This window comes from Petromyzon marinus, unplaced genomic scaffold (genome assembly GCF_048934315.1).
Source record: "Petromyzon marinus isolate PM22_M1 ecotype Great Lakes invasive population unplaced genomic scaffold, UKy_Petmar_22M1.pri1.0 PM_Scaffold_19, whole genome shotgun sequence".
Classification (NCBI taxonomy): Eukaryota; Metazoa; Chordata; class Hyperoartia; order Petromyzontiformes; family Petromyzontidae; genus Petromyzon; species Petromyzon marinus.
Genome location: NW_027423157.1, coordinates 491,201 through 514,854, shown reverse-complemented (window position 1 = coordinate 514,854; position 23,654 = coordinate 491,201). Strand labels below are relative to the sequence as shown.

Genomic DNA, 23,654 nt, shown 5'->3' with positions numbered 1-23,654 from the left:
TCACCTGACAGAGCCAATCAAATAAAGTTGTCACATCATGGGCAAATGTGCCAAGTGACTAGGTTTTTCAGCAAACACAGAAGAATGCTGAAAAGCAATGTCAAGTGTAGCCAACCAGTACAGCCACGGCACCACCACACGTAAGCGTGCGAATAGAAAACAATTGATTCTTACTACACGCACAATACGATGCCTGCTTTCGTGACCTTAAAAATGGTTTTCAAGAGACGAATGGACACATTATCAGGTGCCTAAGCACAAGCCGTGCAAGCTCCACGTGGCCGACACTTCCGCCTCCCACCTGCGTGTGGAAAGCTACAGACGAGCGTTGGGCGTACTGCGCCATCTTGTGGCGGTAGTTGAGATTGTTGCAGAGCTGCTGCTGCTTCTGCTTGTCGGTGAGCGCCGGGTACGTGGGGTCGGCGCCCACGCACACGGTCAGCAGCCGGTGCACAATCACATCCGAGTATCTGTAACTGTACAGGGAGACAACAACAATATTCACATTTGTTGTAGCCTCTATTTAATATGAAGATTAAATTTACAGTAGATACAGGCTGCGGTATGGCCACGAGATGCCAACGGAGCAGCGGTATTAATCCACCAAGCACCGCGATTCATTCTGGTGGATCTCAGCGGGTTTCACGATCCACCAGAAAGCTACGCAAACAATGACTCAGATGGATTTAACGCTGTGATATAATACTGTACTCTGGACATACCACGTTCTAGCACCATCTGCTGGTGGAAATTATCTTTGTTAATGTATGAATTTAATTCTTTGTTGAGGATTTTTAATTTGTCATCAGATGTAATGCAAATTGCTGCCTGCTCATATCTGTGTTCTTATTTAAGATCCACAACAAAATCGTTAGCGATCCATGGCAGAATTGCAATTCACTTTTGGCCGCCGCTACAACACGGCAATGGATTCTTGATTCTGCACGTGGAACACTGTCACCGTCCTTGTAGGCGTTGGTGTTCTCCCGATCCTCTAGTTTTTCTCCAACACAAGCCAAACAACCATTTAAGGAATTGGCCAAACTTCCCGTTTATAGGACCTTTTAGAAAAATAAGTCAAAATCTGAATCTTTATCCTGGAGAAATCCGATTCGTGATAAAAGCTCTTTTTGACAGATGTCCAGTTGGTAGATGATAGGAGTGCTAAGAATAGGAAAGGTAAACAAATCACTAAAAGTAAATAATAGAAAAAAGATATACAAGTACGTAGCCAATCGTGCTAATCGGAGGTGTGCCATAATGACAAATTAACATTGCATAAGTACATCAATTAATGAATAAATTCCTAAACTTGGGAAAGGAAGCACAGTCCCAGACCACACCAAGACAACAACATAGTCCCCTCAATAATCGCGAAGGTCGATTTCACGCGTGTGCCTGACGCCAGAGCACGTCACCGTCGAATGGGCGACGTGAAGTGGGTGTAGATGGCGGTGGCGAGCCCGTAGTGGTGGGTGTCGGGCTCCATGCCGGAGCAGAAGTAGATGGCCTGCATCATGCAGCGCGTGGCCAGGATGCGCAGCAGAGTGTTGAGGTATGGTGGCGCTCCCGGCACCGCCGCCCGGTCCAGGGACTCGGCCAACGCCTTAGCTGAATCCACCTGGATCTCGATGTTCTGCGCAAAAAAATCGGGCACACCGGCGTTTGTGAGGTGACTATCCCACACGTGGCTTGTAGTTCAGTGCTGGGGAAGCAGCAAGGGTTGTGGTGTATTGGAAATAAAACGTTATTCAGCGCACTTCCTGTGGGCATTCAGGTTTCCATAACCTGGCTTGCCAGGAGAAGGCAGTACAGCAAGTGGATTAATCTACATCTGGCACAGTGCCTGGCTGCCTTCCAGCGTTGTCTGTGGTTCGTCACACCTTTTGAGTTGTTCTGCCTCTAAGGGCGAGTGGAAACTATACGGCTACATCTCAAGATGAGGGTAAAAGGTGCAGCCCTGCAATTGCTCGCTCAGGCCAATACTGACATCGTTTCAAGACACCTCTGCTTCACAGTAGGGGGTAGCACATTCCCACCCATTTTGAGCATAATGTTCATCACAATAAGTCGACCTGATATTTCAACATTTCAGTGCTGGAATTTATCTAAAATTAAATACAGTACTACATTTATCGTGATGGTTTTTTGTTGCTTATTTCTGTGGAGTAGCTGGGAAACGAGCCGAGTCCTTCAACTCCCTACACTTGATAACACAGTATGTTCAATGTGGCTGCTGGATTTTGAAGCCAGGGTCCCAGCTGTAATCTCTGGGTCATAGGGTGACCCAGGTGACCCTTGCAAATGAGACTATTATGTTCTCTTGAGTTCTCACCCGGTTAAACCAAAAGACCTCAAACAAAAATTTGAGCCACCCGACGACCTCTGAATTCCTTGCGAGGAGGATGATATTGAAGGAAGGTTAACAGCAATCTAGAGACAGTAGAACCCCTCTTAAAGACGGTAATTGGTTCCACGAACACGAGCATTAAAGGATTTGGTCATTAAGCGAGTATAGGAAATACGTGTTAAAAGCTTAATTCGTTCCGATAGCATCGAAAGTTTCCCTTGTTCACCCAAAAAACGTACTTTATAATATTTAAACAATGGATATTAATACATAAAGATACTAACATTATAAACACATCATATTAAAATAAACACTGTTAATAAATGCATGAATTCATTTTGATTTAAAACTTTCGTGACTGCAGGGATTCATATTCTTGGTTCTTTCGGTAAATTCACGTAGAAGGGAAACAATAAAATAATAAAAATATACAACAATAAAATTCTCACGACGTTTCGACTGCAACACAAGCAATCATCATCAGGTGTGAAAACCACAACAAGAAAATTGGAAAAAAGTGGCGGTTATTTTAACGTTAGCACCACGGAGAGAGATTTGATAAGCCATTTCGGGTCTTAATTGATTGATCACGCTTAAGGTGGCTGTCAGAACGCATCCATTATTTTTTGTCTCCCCCCTCCTCTTTTCCGAACATAGTTGGACTCGTCCATCTGAACAAACTGTCAAATCTCTCTCCGTGGTGCTAACGTTAAAAATAACTGCCACTTTTTTCAAATTTTCTTGTTGTGGTTTTCACACCTGATGATGATTGCTTGTGTTGCAGTCGAAACGTCGTGATAATTTTATTGTTTTATATTTATTTTATTGTTTTCCTTCTACGTTGCATTAATTCATATTTACTGTACCTACAAGAGCCCGTCGTTAACAGGGAAATGGTCGGTTAAGCCTACACATTGAGCTCTATGGAGGCCCGTTGTTAAGCGATTAGTTAACAAGGGTGGTCGTTAAAAGGGGTTCTAACTCTACCTTTGATTTCGCCGCCTTCACCAAGATGTCGTAGTTGGAAGGCGGAGGCGCCGGGTGGCGTCGGAGCAGCGCACACTCGGGGAATTCGCCTACGATGCGCTCCGCCACGGAGATGTTGGCGAGCAACATGAACTCCTCCACCATCGAGTTGGTCTCCCTGTGTACACGCACCAGTTTCCGCCACCACAACACATCAACCACAAGGGTCAAGATTCTTTATCTTAGATTATTTTGCTGATAATAAATTTCCCACGTGATAAGCCACTTTGTTCAGCTATCATTTGTGGTCAGGGTTTTACTTGGTAAGATAAAAATAGTTTAGTTTTATTTGTATATTTGGTTAAGTTATTTGTTTACCTTTCCAATACTTTGCAATCCTAACGTGTGCTTGTATTGTTTGTTGTTGTAACGTTGTGACCTGCCCCAACTGGACATCTGTGAAAAAAGAGCTTTATAGCTCATCGGATTCTTCCAGTAGAAATATATATTTTGATTCTGATAGAGAGATCTGCACAACAGTCGGATCGCAGTCATGGGAGGTGTCTTGTTAACGAGACTCACTTGAGTTCCTTGGTCTGCAGGTCGATCGGGTCGTGGGTTTCGCTGTCCATGTGGAATCGGACCTCAGGGGATGCCAGAGTCAATGCCCTACGGGTGGAGAAGGGACATGAGCGATTATCATGTCCAGCCAAAACAACACAGAATCTTAATATAAGACACTTCACAAACTCAGATATTTGAGTTGAACATGCACAGCTCGTTAAGTCAATCCACTGCTGGATGAGGGCCGCCCCATGTCATACGGGTCGTGGGGTGGTTTTACCGTACTTAACCGTGGTGGTCAGTACGCGTTGGCAAAGGTGGGGGAGCACAGACATGGGAGCATTAAGAAGAGTAAAACAATTTATGTCACTGCATTGTCCTCTATTGCCCACAATGTAGCCCCGCAGCAGCCTGTAACACTCCAATCTAGAAGGATGTTATTAACCAGGTAAAACCTTAACTTCTTTATTGTTGCCTTCATTTCCGCATCTCCAGCTTCTTCAGCCTCCCACTCCAAGCCCCACTCACTTCCCCCCCCCCGGCATTTTGCCGTGCTCGCCCCTTTAATCCCTCTAGCAGCACCCCACTTCCCCTACCCCACACCCCCCATCTCTATCTCTCCCCCCTTGCTCCCCCCCACTCTCTTACCTATATAGCCTCTTGTTACAACAGCCCTTTTTTGCCCACTTCAGCAATTGTTTCTGGCTGTGGTTGTCCCACCTGAAGAAGGACGCTTGTGTTGCGCCCGAAACGTCGTGATTTAATTTAGTTGTTATTTTATTTTATAGTTTTACCTACGTGACTTTACCGAAAAAAAACCAGAGTATGAATCCTGTAACACTTGTTTGTGCATGATATTCACCCAAGCCTCATGCATCATGGGGTCAAAAAAGCAACAGGTGTAGCCTTGCAATTGCTTGCTCAAGCCACTGCTGGAAGAAGGGGGCTCCCATAAGAGGCGGCCCCTCTAGGGATACACCCTTTTACAGTCCCTCTCAATGTATTTTAGCCTACTCTTCCACGCTGGCCGGATGTCTTAGAAGACACGGGAGTAACCACACTTTACCGCGCCACAGGCGACCTGCCGATCGACTAAATGCGGTGCACACATTAATACGGCTCATCGCTCCAGTGGCGGTGGAGGGGATGAGGATCTTGACAATGAGTTACCCGTTTTGAATGCGCCTCTGCTTGAGGATCTTGGCCAGGGAGTTGAGGCCACGCAAGCTGCTGGTGACCGGATCCTTACGCCCAGCGTCGTCCATCATTAGCTGAGCCTCTGCGTACGTCAGAGACGCCTGCGGGGATACGATGAACACACCACGGGTGAACCATGGGGTCCTCGCAATTACACAATGCCCACGCCTGATCCAAGCCCAAGCCAGAACTCAACAGATGTCTACGTGGCTCCCGATGACCACTGAGGGTTACGCTCACCCAAAGAAAGTAAAATTGATATATATTTTTTTAATTCTCAAAGCTGGAATTTAACCAAATTTAGTGCAATGTAATTTGGTGATCTTTCGTGCAGTGAGTTTAACACGTAGGCTTTCGTGACCAATATCATCCATAATACAGGTTGTTTGGGTTAGATTGTGTAAATACATAAATGTGTCGTTAAACCCGCCACCACCCGACACAGCCGACTAGTAAGGGTTGTCACATAAACAGAACGTGGCCAATTCGTCACTGGTACAACACACCGGTGTGCTGTACTCGTGACGAATTGGCATGTTCTGTTTACGTGACAACCCTTATTAGTTGGCTGTGTCGGGTGGGGGTGGGTTTAATGACACATTTACATATTTACACGATCTAACCTAAAAAAACAAACCTGTGTTTTGTGCAGTGATTGTTGACTGGACAGAGACCATCAACTCACTACTTTCATGTCCTACCTCGCACCTCCGATTAGCACAGTTGGCTACGTACGGTGCAAAAGAAGTTCAACATACATACTACCACTTGTGAACCCGTTTCATCTCGCTACACTTGTGAACTCAGAGGTGCAAGCTCAACGCTCTGACCTCTCAGCCATCCGGAAACCTCAACTGCACTAACATAGCAAGGCACCGATACAATACACGTGAAAGCAAACGAGAGTTTTACAAAAACTGAACGTCTGTGGGGGGGGGGGGGGAATCACCTTGGAATTGATGATGCTCTTGGTAAAACGTGTGCTCACAATCTCAGCCTTTGGAGTCATCTCCCATATGCACGAGAACGCCAGCCTGCACGCGCACAGCACATGCACCGTCGCCATTCACCGTCGAGTGGCAGAGTCGTCGACATTGGAGTGGTGCAGGGTGTTCACTCAGGAAAGCCTCGCAAAGTCTCGAGACTCTTTTTCAGGAGGGTCTTGCCAAGTTTTTGGTAGTCGAGTCATTCTTTCAGCAGCGGGATGTTTGGCCAAATACCGGTTTGGGTTGTTACAAATTACTCAACTGGAATATATATGTAGCAACTATTGTTCGACTGCAAAAGCTTTGCAGTACCCTCCCGAAGTTATGAGATTCAGTGAGGCTTTCCATGGTTAAGGATCATAGTAGTAATAACACGTTTATGTTAGCGATGAGAGGAAACCTGATAACCTGGAGTCAACCCATGCTAAATAGGGGGAGAACATACAAAATCTACATGGAAAGGCAACCAAGTCGGGCATCAATCTTAGGCCATTCTTGCTGTGAGACATGTGTTACCATTGTGCCATCCTGGTTTGGCTGCTTATGCATGTACACATGCTTGTGTGGATCTGTACAATGACACTTAAACAGTGCCACGCATCATGGGATTACATGTGCACCTGGCAACAACGCACGTTAGCTGCTGAGTATGGGTTGCAATGTGCACACTCGCGAGTTCACAGTTGTTGGTGCATCTCACCGGTCGACGTTGGATCTCAAGGAACACAGGTTTGAGCTCAATAACTCTGGCACCATATCAATCCTCTGCAGGCGCACAAACACATAAACGCAACAACTTCTCTGTCAATAAACACAATCTGGCAAATACATATGCACCAACTCAACGAGTGTTTTGCAAGCAAACCCACACATGATTAAGTCACCTGCAGGTAACTGTTCAGCAAGGGGATGTTTTCGCGAATGCCAGTTAAGATTGTATGGGTTTAATTTAGAGGAAATCTGATGAATCCAGAGGAAACCCATTCACTAACAGGGGGGAGAACAAACAAAGCTGCAAGCAAAAAGGCACAAGAGTTGAGTAATCAAACCCAGCGTCTCCTTGCTGCAAGGCACGAGTGTTACCACTGCGCCGATAGCCTGCCGCTCATGATGTCACGGTACATCATATTATAAGAAATCCACAAAAATCACCTCGTTTAAAACATCATGAGAGATATTTAGCATTGTTGTTGCACATTTTTTTAATTCTAATTCATTTTTAAGTTATCGTTATTCATACGGGAAGTACTGAAAAGCACGCAAAAAAATGTGGTGAAAATGTCAAATACAATTACAAAGTTGTGGGGAAACTGGTACCGCGATGATCGTTACATCGTAATATTTTACATCATGTCGTAAAGTTAAGAATGAAAGGATGAAATCGTCGGGTCGTAAAACACTTGATATTGTGGCAAGAAGAAATCCACATCTCACCTTCTCACACAGGTAAACTGTGGTACCACGCAGAGATGCCTCCTCATCCAAGGCATTCCCCGGCCGGATAAAATAGCTCACATCGGCGATGTGTACCCCAACCTAGAACACACATTAACACACCGTCACCACCCTCACATGCATGGATGTGTAATGACAGGGTGATACCTGCCGGCCTGTAAGGGTAATTAAGGTTATAGCTGCATTACATAATGCCTTATTATGAAGGGGCGTATCTGGGGTAAAGGTCAACGGCGGAGTCAGTCGAGAAGCTCCGGGAACCATCCCGAAGGGCCTAGAAGGTTCTAGAAAGGGGGCGTGGCCAGAGGTGGAGCTTGGCCACTCCAGGCAGATATAAAGAGCACCGAATCAGAACTTCGGGGCTGTTAGCATGGGGTCTGGGTCCTGGTTGCGTCGCTACGGTCGTCACCTCTTCGTCTCCGACCACGTGGCTGGTTCTTCTGCAAGAGCAGCTCTGTCTCCGCCGCTACGCTCGTCAACCAGCCAGCGTAGCTACGCAGGACGCAAATGGGCTGCGTGTTTGTACAGCCTAGGTGTTGCCGCGTTACGAAGTGTATCGCCCTGTGTGCTTTTAATAAATAAGACGCCTTCTACTAGACGTCTGGCGGAAGTCGCTCACTCCACATGCATGCATAACCTCCACCATAGCCACTCCAACCAAAGCACAATAATGTGAAATGAAATGCACACCCATTACTACCTGGTGCATTCATTGTGAACCAGGCATTCGGCCAGTGACGTGGACACTTAGGCCAGTGGGGTCTTAGCCATGGCTTGGCTCAGGCTTGGCTCTCGCGCAACATGCATTGAGATTATTTCTATTATTTTGGCTGCTATAAATGTCCAAATGATGGGCCACTTTGTTGAGCTATTCAGTTGTGGCCAGGTCACTAATCAAAAATAAATCAATACCTCAGTGGGCTTTTCCTGGTAAGATGGGGATGGTTTAGTTGTATTTGTTTGTGTTTGGGTTATTTGTTGATCTTTCTTGTACTTTGCACTACTATTATGTTTTTGTACTGTTTGCTGTTGTAACGTTCTTACCCGCCTCTACTGGACATGTGAAAAATATCTTTATAGCTCATTGGATTCCTCCAGTATAAATATTCTGATTCTAATTCTCAATAAGCCACATCAGAGCAACGCTTAAAACCCAAGCTGCCTCTAAGCATGGTTCCAGCCCTGAGCCTCCGTGTCCCTTGTGCCTCCACGTATATCTCTGCATGCTCCCAGCCACGCTCAGAATTTCCGTGAGCTGAGCCTGAGCCAAGGCACAGCTGAGCCACTCATACTTCTTTGGAGGCAACGGAGCAGATCAAGCCAGAACCAAGCCATGTTGAAGTCAGTCCTGAGCCGAGCAGAGACCAAGAATACGGGCACTAAGGCAACAATGTTTGGAAACTTAATAACAGGAATATTGTCCACCCCTTTGTCAATCCACTGCAGGATGAGGGCTTCTCCATGCCGTAATGGGTTGCGATTGTCATTTGACCTTGCTTTGTTACGATGGTCAATGCAGGAGGTGAAGGGGAGAACTTGGGCAGTTTTTTTTAGATATCACTCTGTACCGGTGTTAGCCATGACTGGAACTAAACCAGCTTGACAGGATGAATGTGCAGTGCACTTATCATTGTGCCACTTAAACTCCCCTTGTAACCTCCGCTAGCATTGACAAAACCATGAAAGGAATAGGCACGAATTACCGCGACCGTGACCACGATTACCACCACCAAATGAATACCTCGGTGTTCCCATTGTCGAGCGATTTGCAGTGTAGGGCATCGTCGATGTCTGTGCAGCCTGGAGGATCCACACTGCAGATGGACAACGCACGAAGGTCCTCCCTGCCAGCCTGGTCCTTGTACGGGACACACACAGCACCAGGTTCACCAAAACGCTGCCTTACAACAAACAAAACACAGGGTGAGCCATACATGGGTAAACCAACTTCATTCTAATGGCGTTCTATCTTCTCAATAGGCGACTGAATATTCTGAAAGTACAGTCCGTTCTCCTATAACTCTGCGTGTTTTCATATCGTGAATTAGATATAATGCGATGAATGCATTAGGGAACACATTTTTTCATAACATGGATGCGAATTGGATAAAAGGCGATCGAGTGAACAGAACTGCGTTGTGCGAGGCAGAATAAGCGGTTGTACGGTTGCCTCGGTGTAGCATCACACAAGGCGGGATGTTTCTGGATGCTTCTAGATGCTACTCACGTACCCGAAGTCTTTGTTAAGCCTGCGTACGCATCTCACGTGTTATCGCGGACTGTGCTTTACCCTATATTATTTATTATGCAATTTTTCCACAATTCGGTGTTCTTCAGGAACGCAAGTACAGCGTTATAGGAAAAAAGTCTGTAGTCCCCTTGCTCCATTCATTTATGTACTGGACCATCTCCACGGCTACTGCAAAGTCCTCCATATCCTGGCTCACCACTTTGATCCGCATCTCTCGAGGCCTGCCTCTCGGGTCTCCGCCCTGGTGCTTCCATAAGTCCATCGCCTTCATTCCTCCGATGTGAATTTCCTCTCTTCTTACGATGATGTGTCCGAGCCATCGACTTTCTTTCAGGTCGACGGCTTTTCTATATACGGTCTGCGGTAAAGGCGTAGAGCCCCGTGGCTTCTCGTTCATGACAGTGCAACGGAAGGACCTCGACTGGAGGGAGAGCTCCAGAGAGGTCCTCTAGAAGGTATTCTACGCAGGCCAAACATCTTGAAACTATTGCGGTTTGACAGCACGATTATGATGATGGGGGGTGTTTTCGCATTTGTCTATTGTCGGGGGCCTACACTTCGGGGGCCACACGTCATGGGCCACACCAAAGGCCACCCAGGGGCCACCAGTGGCCCGTGGGCCTTGTAATAAAGAACATTGAAGTAAAGGATTCTCACATGCACGACCGAACACACCAACACACCGCAGGCGTAAGAATTGAACTCAATCGATGAATTGACATATCGTCACACGTCTCATGCGTACCTCTGCTGTGATGCTGAACGTGGGAGGGGGCAGGCATGCAAGTACGGCCTGGCTGAAGGGCTGGTGTGGCACGTCGTGCTCCAGCAGCAGCACCTCCGTCTCCGTCTCCTTATCCCCACATTCGCCCAGAGAGCGCACAAAATGGCCCTGCACAAGCACACCGACGATTAGCACGGTTGTCTACGTATGGTACGGAAGAAGTTCAACATGCATATGCACATACGTGGCCAATCGTCACCGGTATCCCTTTTCCACTGGTACATTGGAACCCAGACAGTGCAGATCTCTCGAAGTGTCTGTGGTCACCCACTGGCTTTTTGCCGTGTCGAACCAGAACCAAACCGTAGTATGCTGGCCCCACAAGGCATCCAAATATATCCGGGGGCCGAGCAGGGCCAGGGGCGGGGCTAGCGACACGTTAATTGTGTGACGGCAGTCAGTACACCGCGGGGACGTGGCACCACAGCGTCATCTGCACGTGCCTAGCCTTGTTCAAAGCATTGACCGTCCATGGCATGGATCCGCTTTTGCAGTGGATAAACAACCTGCAGCCTACTAAACCGTGCCAGCCATGGTGTCGCTCGGTTGTGCAGTGGCAAATAGGTATGAAAAGCACAACCACAATGCCAACCTTGTACCTAACGTACATTATGTAGAATATTAACCGACATCTGTTTAAACAAAGATACAACCCAAAGAATACATCTTAACAATATATTTAACTTTTCACCAATTTTGTTTCTCATTGTGTTAATGGTATCGCACAAGACAAGCAATCTATACAAACCCTTCGTGGTCAAGGACGACCCACAGGAGCAGACATAACAGAGCTACTTCTAAGATCCATTGAAGTGAAATGCAGTCCAAATTGTAGGGGGGCAGTGCTTTTCCAACCACTCTGCCAATCAAAGTAATGTTCATCACATGGCAGTCAAACGCAGTAGTTTTCTCAGAGATGGAAATCAAACAATCGAAGTGCACGACCAAATTTAATATCGTTTTTGGTGCAGTTATTGGTGACTGGGCTGAGACTATCAACTTACAACACCTTAATAACCTAGGTTGAATCACAGGTGAGTTTGCCATGCTTTCAAACAAAAAAATATCACAGTGGTGCCACTTCATCCACCCTGACTTCCAATTCACCGTGTCACCGTTCGTGTTTTGGGTTCGACGGCTGTATTGCATACAGAGCCGCGTGGCCGCGCGTCAAGTGACAGAAGGATGAGCCCGACGATGCCGACCACGGGACAGACGGGTGAGGTGTCACGGCATCCGGGGCGTCACGGTGCAGTCGTACGTTCGGGTAGCGGGAGTGTCGCAGCCAGCCACCGATGGCCACCACGATGCGGTGGGCCTGCAGGGACGCTGCTTGTCTTGTCTCCACCCGCACTCGTGGCATGCGGCGGTCCGCGGGCGTGAACAGGTGGCGGGTGGCCTGCAACACGCCCAAAGAGCCCCCAGTAAGGCATTCAACAAACTGTTTGGGCAAGTGCCGTCAGCACACACCTATTCAAGCTGGTACGGCAAACGACGGGGTGGGTACGGCCAGCACCATGCCCGACCGCCTTTGTCTCCACAGCGCTGATGTTTACATGCCACATCAGAGACTCATTTATGGCCGAGTCGACCTAGGGAAGGGCCCAAGACAGGTTCAGACATTTGGCGCTGTTTATTGGTTATGAGCGATAAATATAATCCAACTCGGGTCCCAGGATTCGTAGCGCAGCGCGCTAACCGCTACATCACCGCTCCCCACACGTACACACACACATGCAGATCAGCCCACCTCCTTGATTGGGCTGGGCATGAGCATGCCGCACAGCGGCCTCGAGTTCCGCTTGATGATGCCGACCACTTTGCCAGTGGGCCGACGCATCTTCCCACTTTCGGCTTTCAGCTGGAGACCAAAACAAAGGACAAACATCGTGTTGCGTAATCTAAGCAAGAGCGACGACAGCAGCAGCAGCTGGGATAGCACCGGGAGATGACAACGCAAACTCAAATGAGCACTCACCACAGTAGCGTCTCTCTCACACACTGAAATAATGAAATAACTATTTTTTTAACCAACTCACTGCATAACACAATACAATTTGGCTTGAAGGGGAAGGAGCAATCCAAAACAATAGCGCTTAACCTGCGGATGTGGTTTCATGCTGTGTCTCATCAATGTCAATAATGAGATTGACGCTTTGTTAAAATGACAAAAGATCATAGTGACGAGTCCTCCGTAAATATTTATAAGTTAAAACAGTTCTGGCGATTGATAGAATCAACCGGAACACGCCCATCAGATACCACACGTTTAAAAAAAAACGCGTAAGCTTTTGCGACCAATATTATCTACAACAAAGGTTACCCTCTCATCTAATTCACAATTTGATGCTTAATCTCTCGATTCTTTATGATTTCACTGATTGACATTTTCTCTTACCTGCTTAGCACATCAGTCACCCTATATGTGTTTAATGTTTACGTAACGTTTTAATAAGTATAACTGTGCAATGATCAGCCTATAAATAATCTGCCCAAGCCAACTTGCACTACATGCGATTTAATATCTAACACTTTTTTATGTTTGTGCAATATTGTCGACTTTTCATAAACCACAGTTGTTTTCGTGCCAATTTCAATTAACTTCATTGCTGTACTTTATTATGTTTTGCATTTTGTCACTGTGGTATGTATGCATGTAGAACTTATTTCGCACCGTACACAGCCAACCATGCTAATCGGAGGTGCGCGGAAAGGACAACAATCTAAATACAAAAAGCAGTTCTAAAGAAATTAGTTTTCAATATAGAGGCCCCCCTGTGACCCAGGTCACTCTCGCAAATGATACGTGTCCTGATCTCTTGAGTTCTAATTAAGTTAATTAAAATAAACATTAAAAAGGAGCTCAGACCGTGGAAGCGCCACCGTGTTGAGCCTGGATATGCATAACAGGTGGTATAGGCTCTGCGCCAAAATGGCAGGCAGCAGAGCACAGTACAGCAAAATGAACTGTTGTCCTGTCCTTCTATGCTCCTGATCTATGCCCCCCCCCGTTCACCAACCCGCATCGAAGTATGGTCAAATAACCCCTACGTACATACAAAAATAGTATGAAATGATTAGCACTCCTGACTTGATTTTGAAGTAATGTAATGTAAAGTCATTTAATAAACGCAAAATCAAGCTAACAGCATCTCTAATGTGGATTGTTGTCTGGTCACACGGTGTTCATTATGTTTAAGGTCTCTCTTGAAGTGGTTGAGTTTTTGTTGTTATTCTTTGTTTAAACTATATTAAAACTATAATCTTAGTTTTTTTTTTCGGTAAAGTCACGTTGAAGGGAAACAACAAAATAATAAAATATATAAAACAATAAAAAATTCTCACGACGTTTCGAACATAACTCAAACGGTCGTCTTCAGGTGTGTTGGTTTGCATACATTTATTTTTAAACGGTGCATTTATAGTTAGACGTTAACAAAGTCGTAATTAATCGCAGTAACAGTTCTATTTCCGATAGTCTGAAATCCGTTTTAGCTAAAGGTCTAAACTTTGCAGTCACACCTAAACACATACCAGTTAATGATATAATTGCCCAAGTAGACGTTGCTCTCAGGGGCCTGGGTCACATCGCTGCAGACGTAGCAAGATCTGAAATCGCTGCAACCCTCAAAAACGCTAAGATGCCAGCTAGCAACCTCAGCAAAGATGAGCGTTTTGAATTATATAAATTAAAAAAGAGGAATGATATTGTAGTCCTCTCAGCTGACAAAGGCAATGCTACTGTCATCATGGATAAAATAGAATACAACAACAAAATTAAAGAATTACTCGACGATGGTAGTTATACAAAAATAAAAAGAGATCCCACCAACAGCCTCGTCACACAAACCAACAAAATAATTTCTGATTCAACCGCATTAATTGATCAATCTAAACAGTTTTCGTTGAAACCTTCTGCTGCCAGGCCACCAAGATTATACGGCTTACCAAAAATACATAAAGTAGATACACCCCTTCGTCCCATAGTCTCTACTATCGGCTCCCCCACCTACAAACTAGCTCGTTTTTTGTCTGAAATTCTGCGTCCTTTCACTGGAAAGACCACCTCTGTGGTACAAAATTCGACTCACCTGGTATCGACAATCAAGGGTATTTCCCTGTCCCCAGACGACCTGCTTATCAGTTTTGATGTAGTTTCCTTATTCACCAAGGTTCCTGTACCTGACACCATTGCAATCATTGAAGACTTGCTTCATCAAGGACTAAACACTGAGGTACCCCCCCTGGTGAGACACTGTTTAACCAATACATACTTCACTTGGAATGGAACTTTCTACAAACAAACTGAGGGCACCCCAATGGGCTCCCCCCTTTCTCCAGTTATAGCTAACATTTTCATGGAGAAATTTGAGACTGACGCCATCCAGACTGCCACTCTGCGCCCAACCTTATGGAAGAGGTACGTGGATGACACTTTTGTCATCTGGCCACATGGCCGGCTTGCTCTAGACCAATTCTTCGACCACATCAATTCCATACACCCAGCCATCAGATTTACCATGGAAGTCGAAATAGATGGCAAGATACCTTTTTTGGATGTCCTAATTAAAAAGAGACCTGATGGTTCAATGAGCCACTCTGTCTACAGGAAAGCTACCCATACGGATGCTTATCTGAAACCGGATTCCCACCACCATCCATCACAGAAGAATTCTCTCATCAAGACTCTGTATCATAGAGCCCAATGCATATCCGACCAGGAACACATAAGCAGTGAACTCAAGCACGTACACCAAGCTCTTAGGGCTAATGGTTACTCCGACTATACAATCCGCAAAGCTATCACTCAAACCATGAAGAAGAACCCTCTTGAGGAGCCTTTCAAAACCATCACTTTACCCTACATTGCGGGGGTCACAAAAAAGATCTCCAAAATCCTGAATAAACACAAGATCCAGGTCCGTTTCAACACATTACATAAAATCCGTGATCTGGTTCCGTCTGTAAAAGATGTGATTCCGGACATACACTACCCTGGTGTCTACAAACTAAGTTGCCTCTGTGGTAGTAGTTACATTGGAGAAACCAAACGCCATGTCTCGGACCGCATTCGTGAACACAAAGCAGACCTTAAACACGGTAGGACCAACACCTCGGCCGTGGCAGATCATTGTTCTAATTCAGTAGGCTCACATGCCATTGACTTTTCCAAGACAGAGGTTCTTTGTAAGCCATCTGGCTTCCATGAGAGATTCGTTCATGAGGCTATCCACATATACAAGTACAGAGACAATTTCAACCGAGAAGATGGATTCTATCTTAGCAATCATTGGAAAGATTTGATAAACCATTTCAGGTCTTAATTGATTGTTCACGCTTACAGTGGCTTTCAGACAGCATACATTATAAAAAATTTCGTCTCCCCCCTCCTCTTTTCAGAATATAGATGGGCTAGTCCTAAATAAACTGCCAAATCGTTGCGCGTGGCGCTAACGTTTTTATAAATAAATAAATGCGCCGTTTAAAAATAAATTTATGCAAACCAACACACCTGAAGACGACCGTTTGAGTTATGGTCGAAACGTCGTGAGAATTTTTTTATTGTTTTATATATTTTATTATTTTGTTGTTTCCCTTCAACGTGACTTTACCGAAAAAAACTAAGAATATGAATTACTGCAGTCACGAAAGCTTTAAATCAAAATTTATATTAAAACTATTTAAAAACTATAAACTAAATAACTTTACCAGGTAAGGACCCTGAGAGCTCTATAGCTCTTTTTAAGTGACCTGGCCACAAATGATCGTTCAGTGAAGTATCTTATCACATTTGAAATTGATAGCAGCCACATACTCTAAGTGCATGTCAGATTGTAACTGTGGAGGGAAAAGCCGGAGGACCTGGAGAAAAATCCATGCGACCACGGGGAGACACGCACACTGCAGGTGTCTGGGTTTGATTTTGGTTCGGCAGTGTTGACGCTCCACTCACCACATCCTCTTCATTCTCTTCTGCAACGTCCCCTGCGACGCCCTCATCGTGCAGGACCAGCGAGGAGGGGGCAACCCAGCGCTCCTCGGGGAACATCTCCACGCACACGATGTCGTCGTGCATCGCGCGGTTTAAATGCTGCAGCCCCTGGATCAACACCTGCACGCAGACAAAAAAGATCCCCCGTATAGTCTTAACAGACCGCTGGGCCAAGTGCTGTTAGTGAGCAGCATATACAGTAAAACCTTGGATTGCGAGTAACTTGGTCTGCGAGTGTTTTACAAGACAAGCAAAATTTTTAATAAATATTAATTTGATAAACGAGCGAGGGTCTTGCAATACGAGCAGCTTTGTACTGCCGAGCGTCACGTGATCACAACTGATATACGAGTGCTTTGATATACGAGTGCTTTGGATTACAAACACGTTTCCGGAACGAATTATGCTCGCAATCCAAGGTTTTACTGTACAAGAGTTTTAATACCACGAATAAACAATTTAAAATGTAGGACTATGAGCCCATGAATCTTCTGAAACCAATGTTTTTCAGTAACATATGTTCAAGTAGGGCAATTTCTAGACTGGGTTTTTTTTTTCCAACAAAGGGCCAATGTACCTAATTGTTATTTAACGTTACATTTTGGAGGTGGAAATAGACCATTCATTTTGTTAACAAAGTAGTCACAACCATCATTAGACCTCCTTTGCCAGTACCAAAATATAATAGGGTTTTTCCCCTTTTTTCTGGCAACAAAACTGAAACCTCTTACAAGGAATCAGGTGTGCATTAACCACAATACTTGTGGTCAAAATGCAAACAAAAACACACTGATAATATTTGCAATATATGCGTACGCCTTTTGGCGTCCTCTGGTCTCGCACCAATTGGGTCGAGGCTCAAAAGAAAGCCGTCCCTGGTGTGAACCAATCAGTCTCAAGGACAATGCATATATTATCATAGTGTGTTTTTTGTTTGCATTTTGACCACAAGTATTGTGGTTAATGCACACATGATTCCTTGTAAAAGGTTTCAGTTTTGTTGCCAGAAAAAAAAGGGAAAAACCCTATTATTAAAGTAGTCACAATTAACGTATATACTGTAGTTGTGGTGGCGTAGCTATCGAGTGTGCAGGCAGTGCAACTGCACCAAGACTCACAGGCCGGGGGGGCAGGAGCCAGGCTATGACACCTACGTAGGGTGCAAAAGACGTTCAAAATACAAATATTTTAGCCCAGTAGCTCTTAACCTTTACTGCAGCCTTGCAGTAAAGGTTAAGAGCTACTGCTCATGCCAAGAACGCTATGCCACTGCTTCATTATAAATTTGTTTTTAAAACTCACACAGATACGATCGGACAGCATTGTTCCTTCCAGACGCAGGCTTGTGAAACGTGTACCTCTTTATCACTGTCACCGTCCCCTCGCACCCTCAGAGTCCCCTCCAGGTAATTCTCACGACTCGCAAGGAAGGTTCCCTGGACAAACCGGCCGGAGCGCACACCTTGCTGCAGCTGGGACAGCGGGAGATGTTCGGGGAAGATTACCCGGGACTCCACCACATCCTGCACACGTACACAGCAACCGCCATCACGTAACGAGACGAAGGATCCAGTCTGATTTATCTCAGAGCAGTACGGCCATCCGTGTTAGAGAACGTTCCACAAAAGCGGATATCATAGAGCTACCTCTAGAGTTTCACCCTTCCGTCTCTGCTTTTTGGTAAATATGCCACGTTATAAATCTAGGATTTATTTGATTGATTGACCATTGATGGTGAGGATGAGACGTTCTAAACGGGAGCTGTTTAACACGTGTTCTTTTGCGACCAATATTATCCATAATAAAGGTTTTTTGGGTAAGAGCGCGTAAATGTGCGTAGTTAACCCGGCACAGACAATTAGTAAGGTTTGTTACGTAAAACAAAACGTGTAAATTAGTTACTACTGCAGCACGCCAGTGTATTGGAGAGTAAACCCACAACACTTACAAATCGAGTATATCGTTTCCCTGGCGATTACAACCAGCGAAACGTCGTACTCAGCGCAAGGCAAGTGTCCCTTTCTTCAGTGAGGCAGCTGGATGCAACGCGGAAGTGAGGGGTCGGACAAGGGTACAGGCCCGCACCATAAATATGAGGGGGGCGGCAGAGCTGATGCACGCATACGGAGTCTCACCTGCTCCGAGGCCAGTGCCAGACGGTCAATCAACTCAGGGTTGTCCAGCAAGCTGCGCACGTATTCCTCCACTGGGGGTACACAGACACGCGCAGATAAACGCAGAAATTATAATTGGCGACACGATTTACCGGACGATTTAGAGTGCCACCCAAAATGTAAATGTGTTACTTTTCAAGTCATGCCTGCTGGATTTATTAATTTTCCTGTTTAACTGAAGCACTGTTTAACAAGAGGCACTACAGACTTGATTCAAAGCTTTCGTGACTGCAGGAATTACTCTATGTTTTTTTTCGGTAAAGTCACGTATAAATAAGAAATAATAAAATAACATAATAGCGTACGACGTTTCGGTTGCAACACAAGCAGCCATCATCAGGTACAGAAGAGCTAAATTTACGAGAGAGAGGAAACACATAACCCCATATGTATATACAGACACACAAGTAGGGGGAAACTAACACAGATACAACAGGGGACACAGAGAGAGAAGCATACCAAACAAACAGTATTTAGCAAAATTTGGAAACCATATAAAGCAACACAGACGGTCGGTCAAAACACAATTAACGCATAGTCTGGTTGATTACGCTATTACAAAGATTGATGAACTGCAAGTTAAGTATGAAATTTTGTGGTGGGTCCACACACTAATCATAATAATAGGTAACAGTAGAAATGAGTAACACTGGTCAGGTATAGTGGCTGCTGTTATAGATGTGACCTTGGTAAATAAATAAAAAATACATTTTGATTTAAAGCTTTCGTGACTGCAGGCATTCATATTCTTGGTTCTTTCGGTAAAGTCACGTAGAAGGAATGATTGATTGCTTGTGTTGCAGTCGAAACGTCGTGAGAATTGTATTGTTTTATATTTTTATTATTTATCTTCTACGAGACTTTACCGAAAGAACCAAGAAAATAAAAAATAGTTTAGTATTTTTTTTTATCATTGGTGTGGTCCCCTTATGCACCACGGGTCACACCTGATTGGGCTCTCACCTAGTTCAGGAGCAATGATTTTCCTACCTTACCAGTTGAGGTGAGGAAGGTGAAGTGAGAAGTAAAATTGCCTGACCTCACCTGGTAGAGGAGGACAAATCTGTCTCTCACCTGATTCAGGAACCCCTCATCCATATGATGAAGTGGTGCTGGACACCTGTGAAAAAGAGCTTTATAGCTCATCGGATTGATCCAGGAAAAATATTCAGATTATGATGCTGCCATAATGTGACGGTTATCACACTGGGCTTGGCAACCCAAATGCCGCCGGTTCATCCTCCAAGCGCGGCAGGTGATTGAACCGTTTCTTAAATCCCCCCTCACTGGCCCTGCCGTTGTCCACTCAGCACTGTCAATGGGTAGTCCATCGGCAGGTCGTGTGTGGTGGGATAAAATGTGGGTTACTCCCACCTCTTCCAAACGTCTGGCTCAACAACATATCCTCCAGAAGGGAGCTTGCAGTGGCACGAGCCAATATATTTTCAGGGCTGCCTGCACCTTAACCTTCAACCTTTTAGAGTGAGATGGTGGTTTGAGTGAGATGGTGGTTTGAGTGAGATGGTGGTTTGAGTGAGTTGGTGGTTTGTGTGAGATGGTGGTGGTTTGAGTGAGATGGTGGTTTGAGTGAGATGGTGGTGGTTTGAGTGAGTTGGTGGTTTGAGTGAGTTGGTGGTTTCAGTGAGATGGTGGTTTGAGTGAGATGGTGGTTTGAGTGAGATGGTGGTTTGAGTGAGTTGGTGGTTTGAGATGGTGGTTTGAGATAGTGGTTTGAGTGAGTTGGTGGTTTGAGTGAGATGGTGATGGTTTGAGTGAGTTGGTGGTTTGAGTGAGATGGTGGGTTGAGTGAGTTGATGGTTGAGTGAGTTGGTGGTTTGAGTGAGATGGTGGGTTGAGTGAGTTGATGGTTGAGTGAGTTGGTGGTTTGAGTGAGAGTGAGTTGGTGATTTGAGTGAGATTGAGTTGGTGGTTGAGTGCGTGAACGGGTGAGTTTGTGAGCATAAGATGTCCTAAACTATTCATATATAGTGACGCTTATACACCTCACCTGGCTGTTTGTACTGGTTGGCAAGGTAAAAATTGTAAATTTAAGAAAATTGCGCCACTGTTTCAAACGCTGCGATGGGAAAACGAACCAGTAACTTCTGGATTGCAAGTTCAGAGTGCAAACCGCCCGTTACTTCAGGGTAGCATTTCTCATAACCGCCACTGATTTTTTTTATTGTTCACCTCTGCTTGCGAGCACACTGTACACTTAACTAACTCTGCAGATGTAAAACCCAGAGTGTGTGCCCACTCATGCACCTCTTACCTCTTGCTGACACCGCATGCATGATGCACGAGTACTGTCTGGGTTTTTTGGGCCGGGGAGAAGGGGAGCCCCATGGGGTGGACTCCGGGGGGTTGTAGCCTGGAATCTGTGACAGCGGACACACAAGATGGCACAAGCGTACAACAAAGATGAAGATCACCCAAATAAGCCTTAACAGACTGTGCTGCTGTTAGGCGGCGTGGCCCACGAGGAGGTGGGTGGCCAGCACTACGCGCATGCAGCCACCTCTGTCTCCCCAGTGCTCATGTCTACACACTGCACCAGGTACTCATTTAAGACAGAGTTTACCTAGGATAGGGACAACACCGGTTGAGATAAGGCAGACTGTCTGCCTCAGCAGCTGTCCCCCTCTCTTTTTTTCTTCCTGATGACAAAAGCTTGTGTTGTGATCGAAACGTCGTAGTTTTTTGTTATTTTTGGTTATTTCATTTGAACCTATTTACATGACGTTACCGAAAGACCCAAAGAATGTCTTCCTGCAGTTACAAAAGCTTTAAGTCAAGATTTATTATTACATTTGTTTACTGTGCAAAAACTCAAGACTTCTTCATGAGGGTCCTGCGAAGTTTTTGCTGTCACTGTGTAGTCCCAATTGAGTAATTTGCAGGTGATTTTTCAGTATTGGGATGTTTTGCCCAATGCCAGACTCGTTGTATTGGGTATTTTTTTTTTACTATGGGAGGAAATTCGAGAACGCGGAGGAGACCCAGAAGAGGGGGAGAACATACAATCTTCACACACTCACACATTCACGCTAACTCACTCGCTCACACACTCACTCAAACACTCCATTGCACTTACACACTCTGACGAACAGGGGGAGAGAAGATGACAACTCCACGTCGAAACGTGCCCGAGTCGGGAATCAAACCCAGCTTTCTTGCTGCAAGGCGCAAGGGTTACTTACCTATGTGCCACCATGCCGCCCATGGCGATTCGTAAACTACATCAATACCAGTTTCCATGGACTGGGGGTAGCTGCCCCTGTGCAGCCACAGCCTTGCAAGCGGGCTTTACCCTGCCAAGTGGGTTTGTGATGAATATTAGGCAGCTTCCCCAATGGAATAATTTGCGAGTAAATTTCTCAAATTTGGATAATTACACCACACAACACTTGGCCGACTCTCTTTTTCGAATCATGTACGTGTTCGCTCTAACAGTGTCTACTGCGAAGTAGACCGCGGTATTAACCAGAGCGACCACCGACTTGATTTCAGTGTTAAATATTATAGACGGTACATTATACACTAAATACAACTTAAAAAATGACAATACTGCACGTATATACATCACTCCATTCAGAGTCTTCGAGATTGGATTGGTAAGTAAGGCACAGTAAATAGGTTACATTTTACAGTAGGATATTAATTTTTTTGTATTTGTATGTTTATTCATACCAATTTCATATAGTAAACTAATTTAAAAGACAAAAACATTCACAACATTTAAAAACATAATGTTATGCAAGAATGTGCAAAAAAATTGCTATTTCAAATTATTATGTAGTGAATATCTGGCGTTGTTAAAAAATGTGGCATCCCCTTCCCCCCCGTAGCCGCCGAATAATCGATGATCTACTATAGATACTCTATAGTTAGGGCATTTCTGAATCGTCCGGGCTTCCTTGTGCGCCGCAGGCTGGGACGCGTCGTCGTCTGAGAGAGAAGCGATCGTGAGCGACTCTACTCCATCCGGGGTGGACAACCTCCCGAGCTTCTTGGAGCAGGTCGCGAGCGGTATGGCCTTCCTCGCTCACAAGAACGTGAGTCGCGAGAGGAGTGAATCAGCAGTGAGCCTCTCTCCTCGGTTAAAAGAGTGGTGGAACATAATGATGAAAATACGTGATGATTTTAACCTGTCTCTGTGTCTCTCTGTATGTGTCTCCGTGCCTGTCTGTCTCTATCCCTACAGGGCCATGACCATCTTTAAGAACCTCCGGAAATTCACCTCTGTGTTTCAATTTGACCATGTGTGACTGCGCGTGTTTAACTGTCTTGATTTGAAGCCCTCGTCGAGGAGGCCGCTCTCCGATCTTACATTTACATGCTAATTTCTCACATTAACATCACTAGCCCCGCCCACTTCTTTATGACCCTAGGGCTACACCCATTTCAAACCTTTTAAAACAGTCTGCCTCAGCAGCAGATCATGCTTTCCCACCTGATGAAGGACGCTTGTGTTGCGCCCGAAACGTCGTGATTTATTTTATTTTATACCTACGTTACTATACCGAAGAACCAAAGAGTATGTTTAACTGTGTCTCTGTGACTGTGCGTGTTTACCTGTGTCTCAGAAAGTGACTGTGTCTGTGGTGCACGTCATTGTTGCCCTTAATGTGTCTGTCTGGGTGGCGAGTGGTTGCTGAGAGGTTAGTTCACTGCGGTACGAACCCAATGGCCAGAGTTCGCTTCCCGCTCACGGCCAACACCAGTGCCAATTATCTGAACCGGTCTTGGGCCTCCCCAGGTGGACTCAAATGAGTACCTGGTGCGGTGTGTAAACATCTACACTGGGGAGACAAAGGCGGCCAGGCGTGGTGCTGGGCACCCACCCCATCGTGGACCGTGGTCGACCTTCACAGAAGTTGCCCCAAGTTTGTTGAAGGCCACACAAGGAATTTTTTTCTTTTTTTTAGTGCATCC

General features: G+C 45.4%; 1 protein-coding gene and 1 pseudogene across 1 annotated transcript; both read right to left on the bottom strand.

The window, feature by feature from the left end:
• Positions 1-3,295: 3,295 nt before the first annotated feature.
• Positions 3,296-7,571, bottom strand: LOC142922858 (exosome complex exonuclease RRP44-like). Its single transcript, XM_076063800.1, has 6 exons — positions 7,498-7,571; positions 6,764-6,828; positions 6,027-6,111; positions 5,051-5,178; positions 3,899-3,985; positions 3,296-3,494 (listed from the first exon to the last, which is right to left on the bottom strand). Exons 2-6 carry the CDS (start codon positions 6,817-6,819, stop codon positions 3,296-3,298), a joined length of 555 nt encoding a protein of 184 aa, XP_075919915.1. The 5' UTR covers positions 6,820-6,828; positions 7,498-7,571.
• Positions 7,572-11,664: 4,093 nt separating this feature from the next.
• LOC142922857 (exosome complex exonuclease RRP44-like) overlaps positions 11,665-23,654 on the bottom strand; it is a 71,290-nt pseudogene continuing 59,300 nt past the window's right edge.

Coding starts and splice junctions, on each gene's coding strand:
- LOC142922858 (XM_076063800.1), bottom strand. CDS start 6,819: ATGGTGCCAGAGTTATTGAGCTCAAACCTGTGTTCCTTGAGATCCAAC. Junction 6,112..6,763: donor TTGAGATCCAACGTCGACCG/GTGAGATGCACC, acceptor GTGCGCGTGCAG/GCTGGCGTTCTCGTGCATAT. Junction 5,179..6,026: donor AGAGCATCATCAATTCCAAG/GTGATTCCCCCC, acceptor GTATCCCCGCAG/GCGTCTCTGACGTACGCAGA.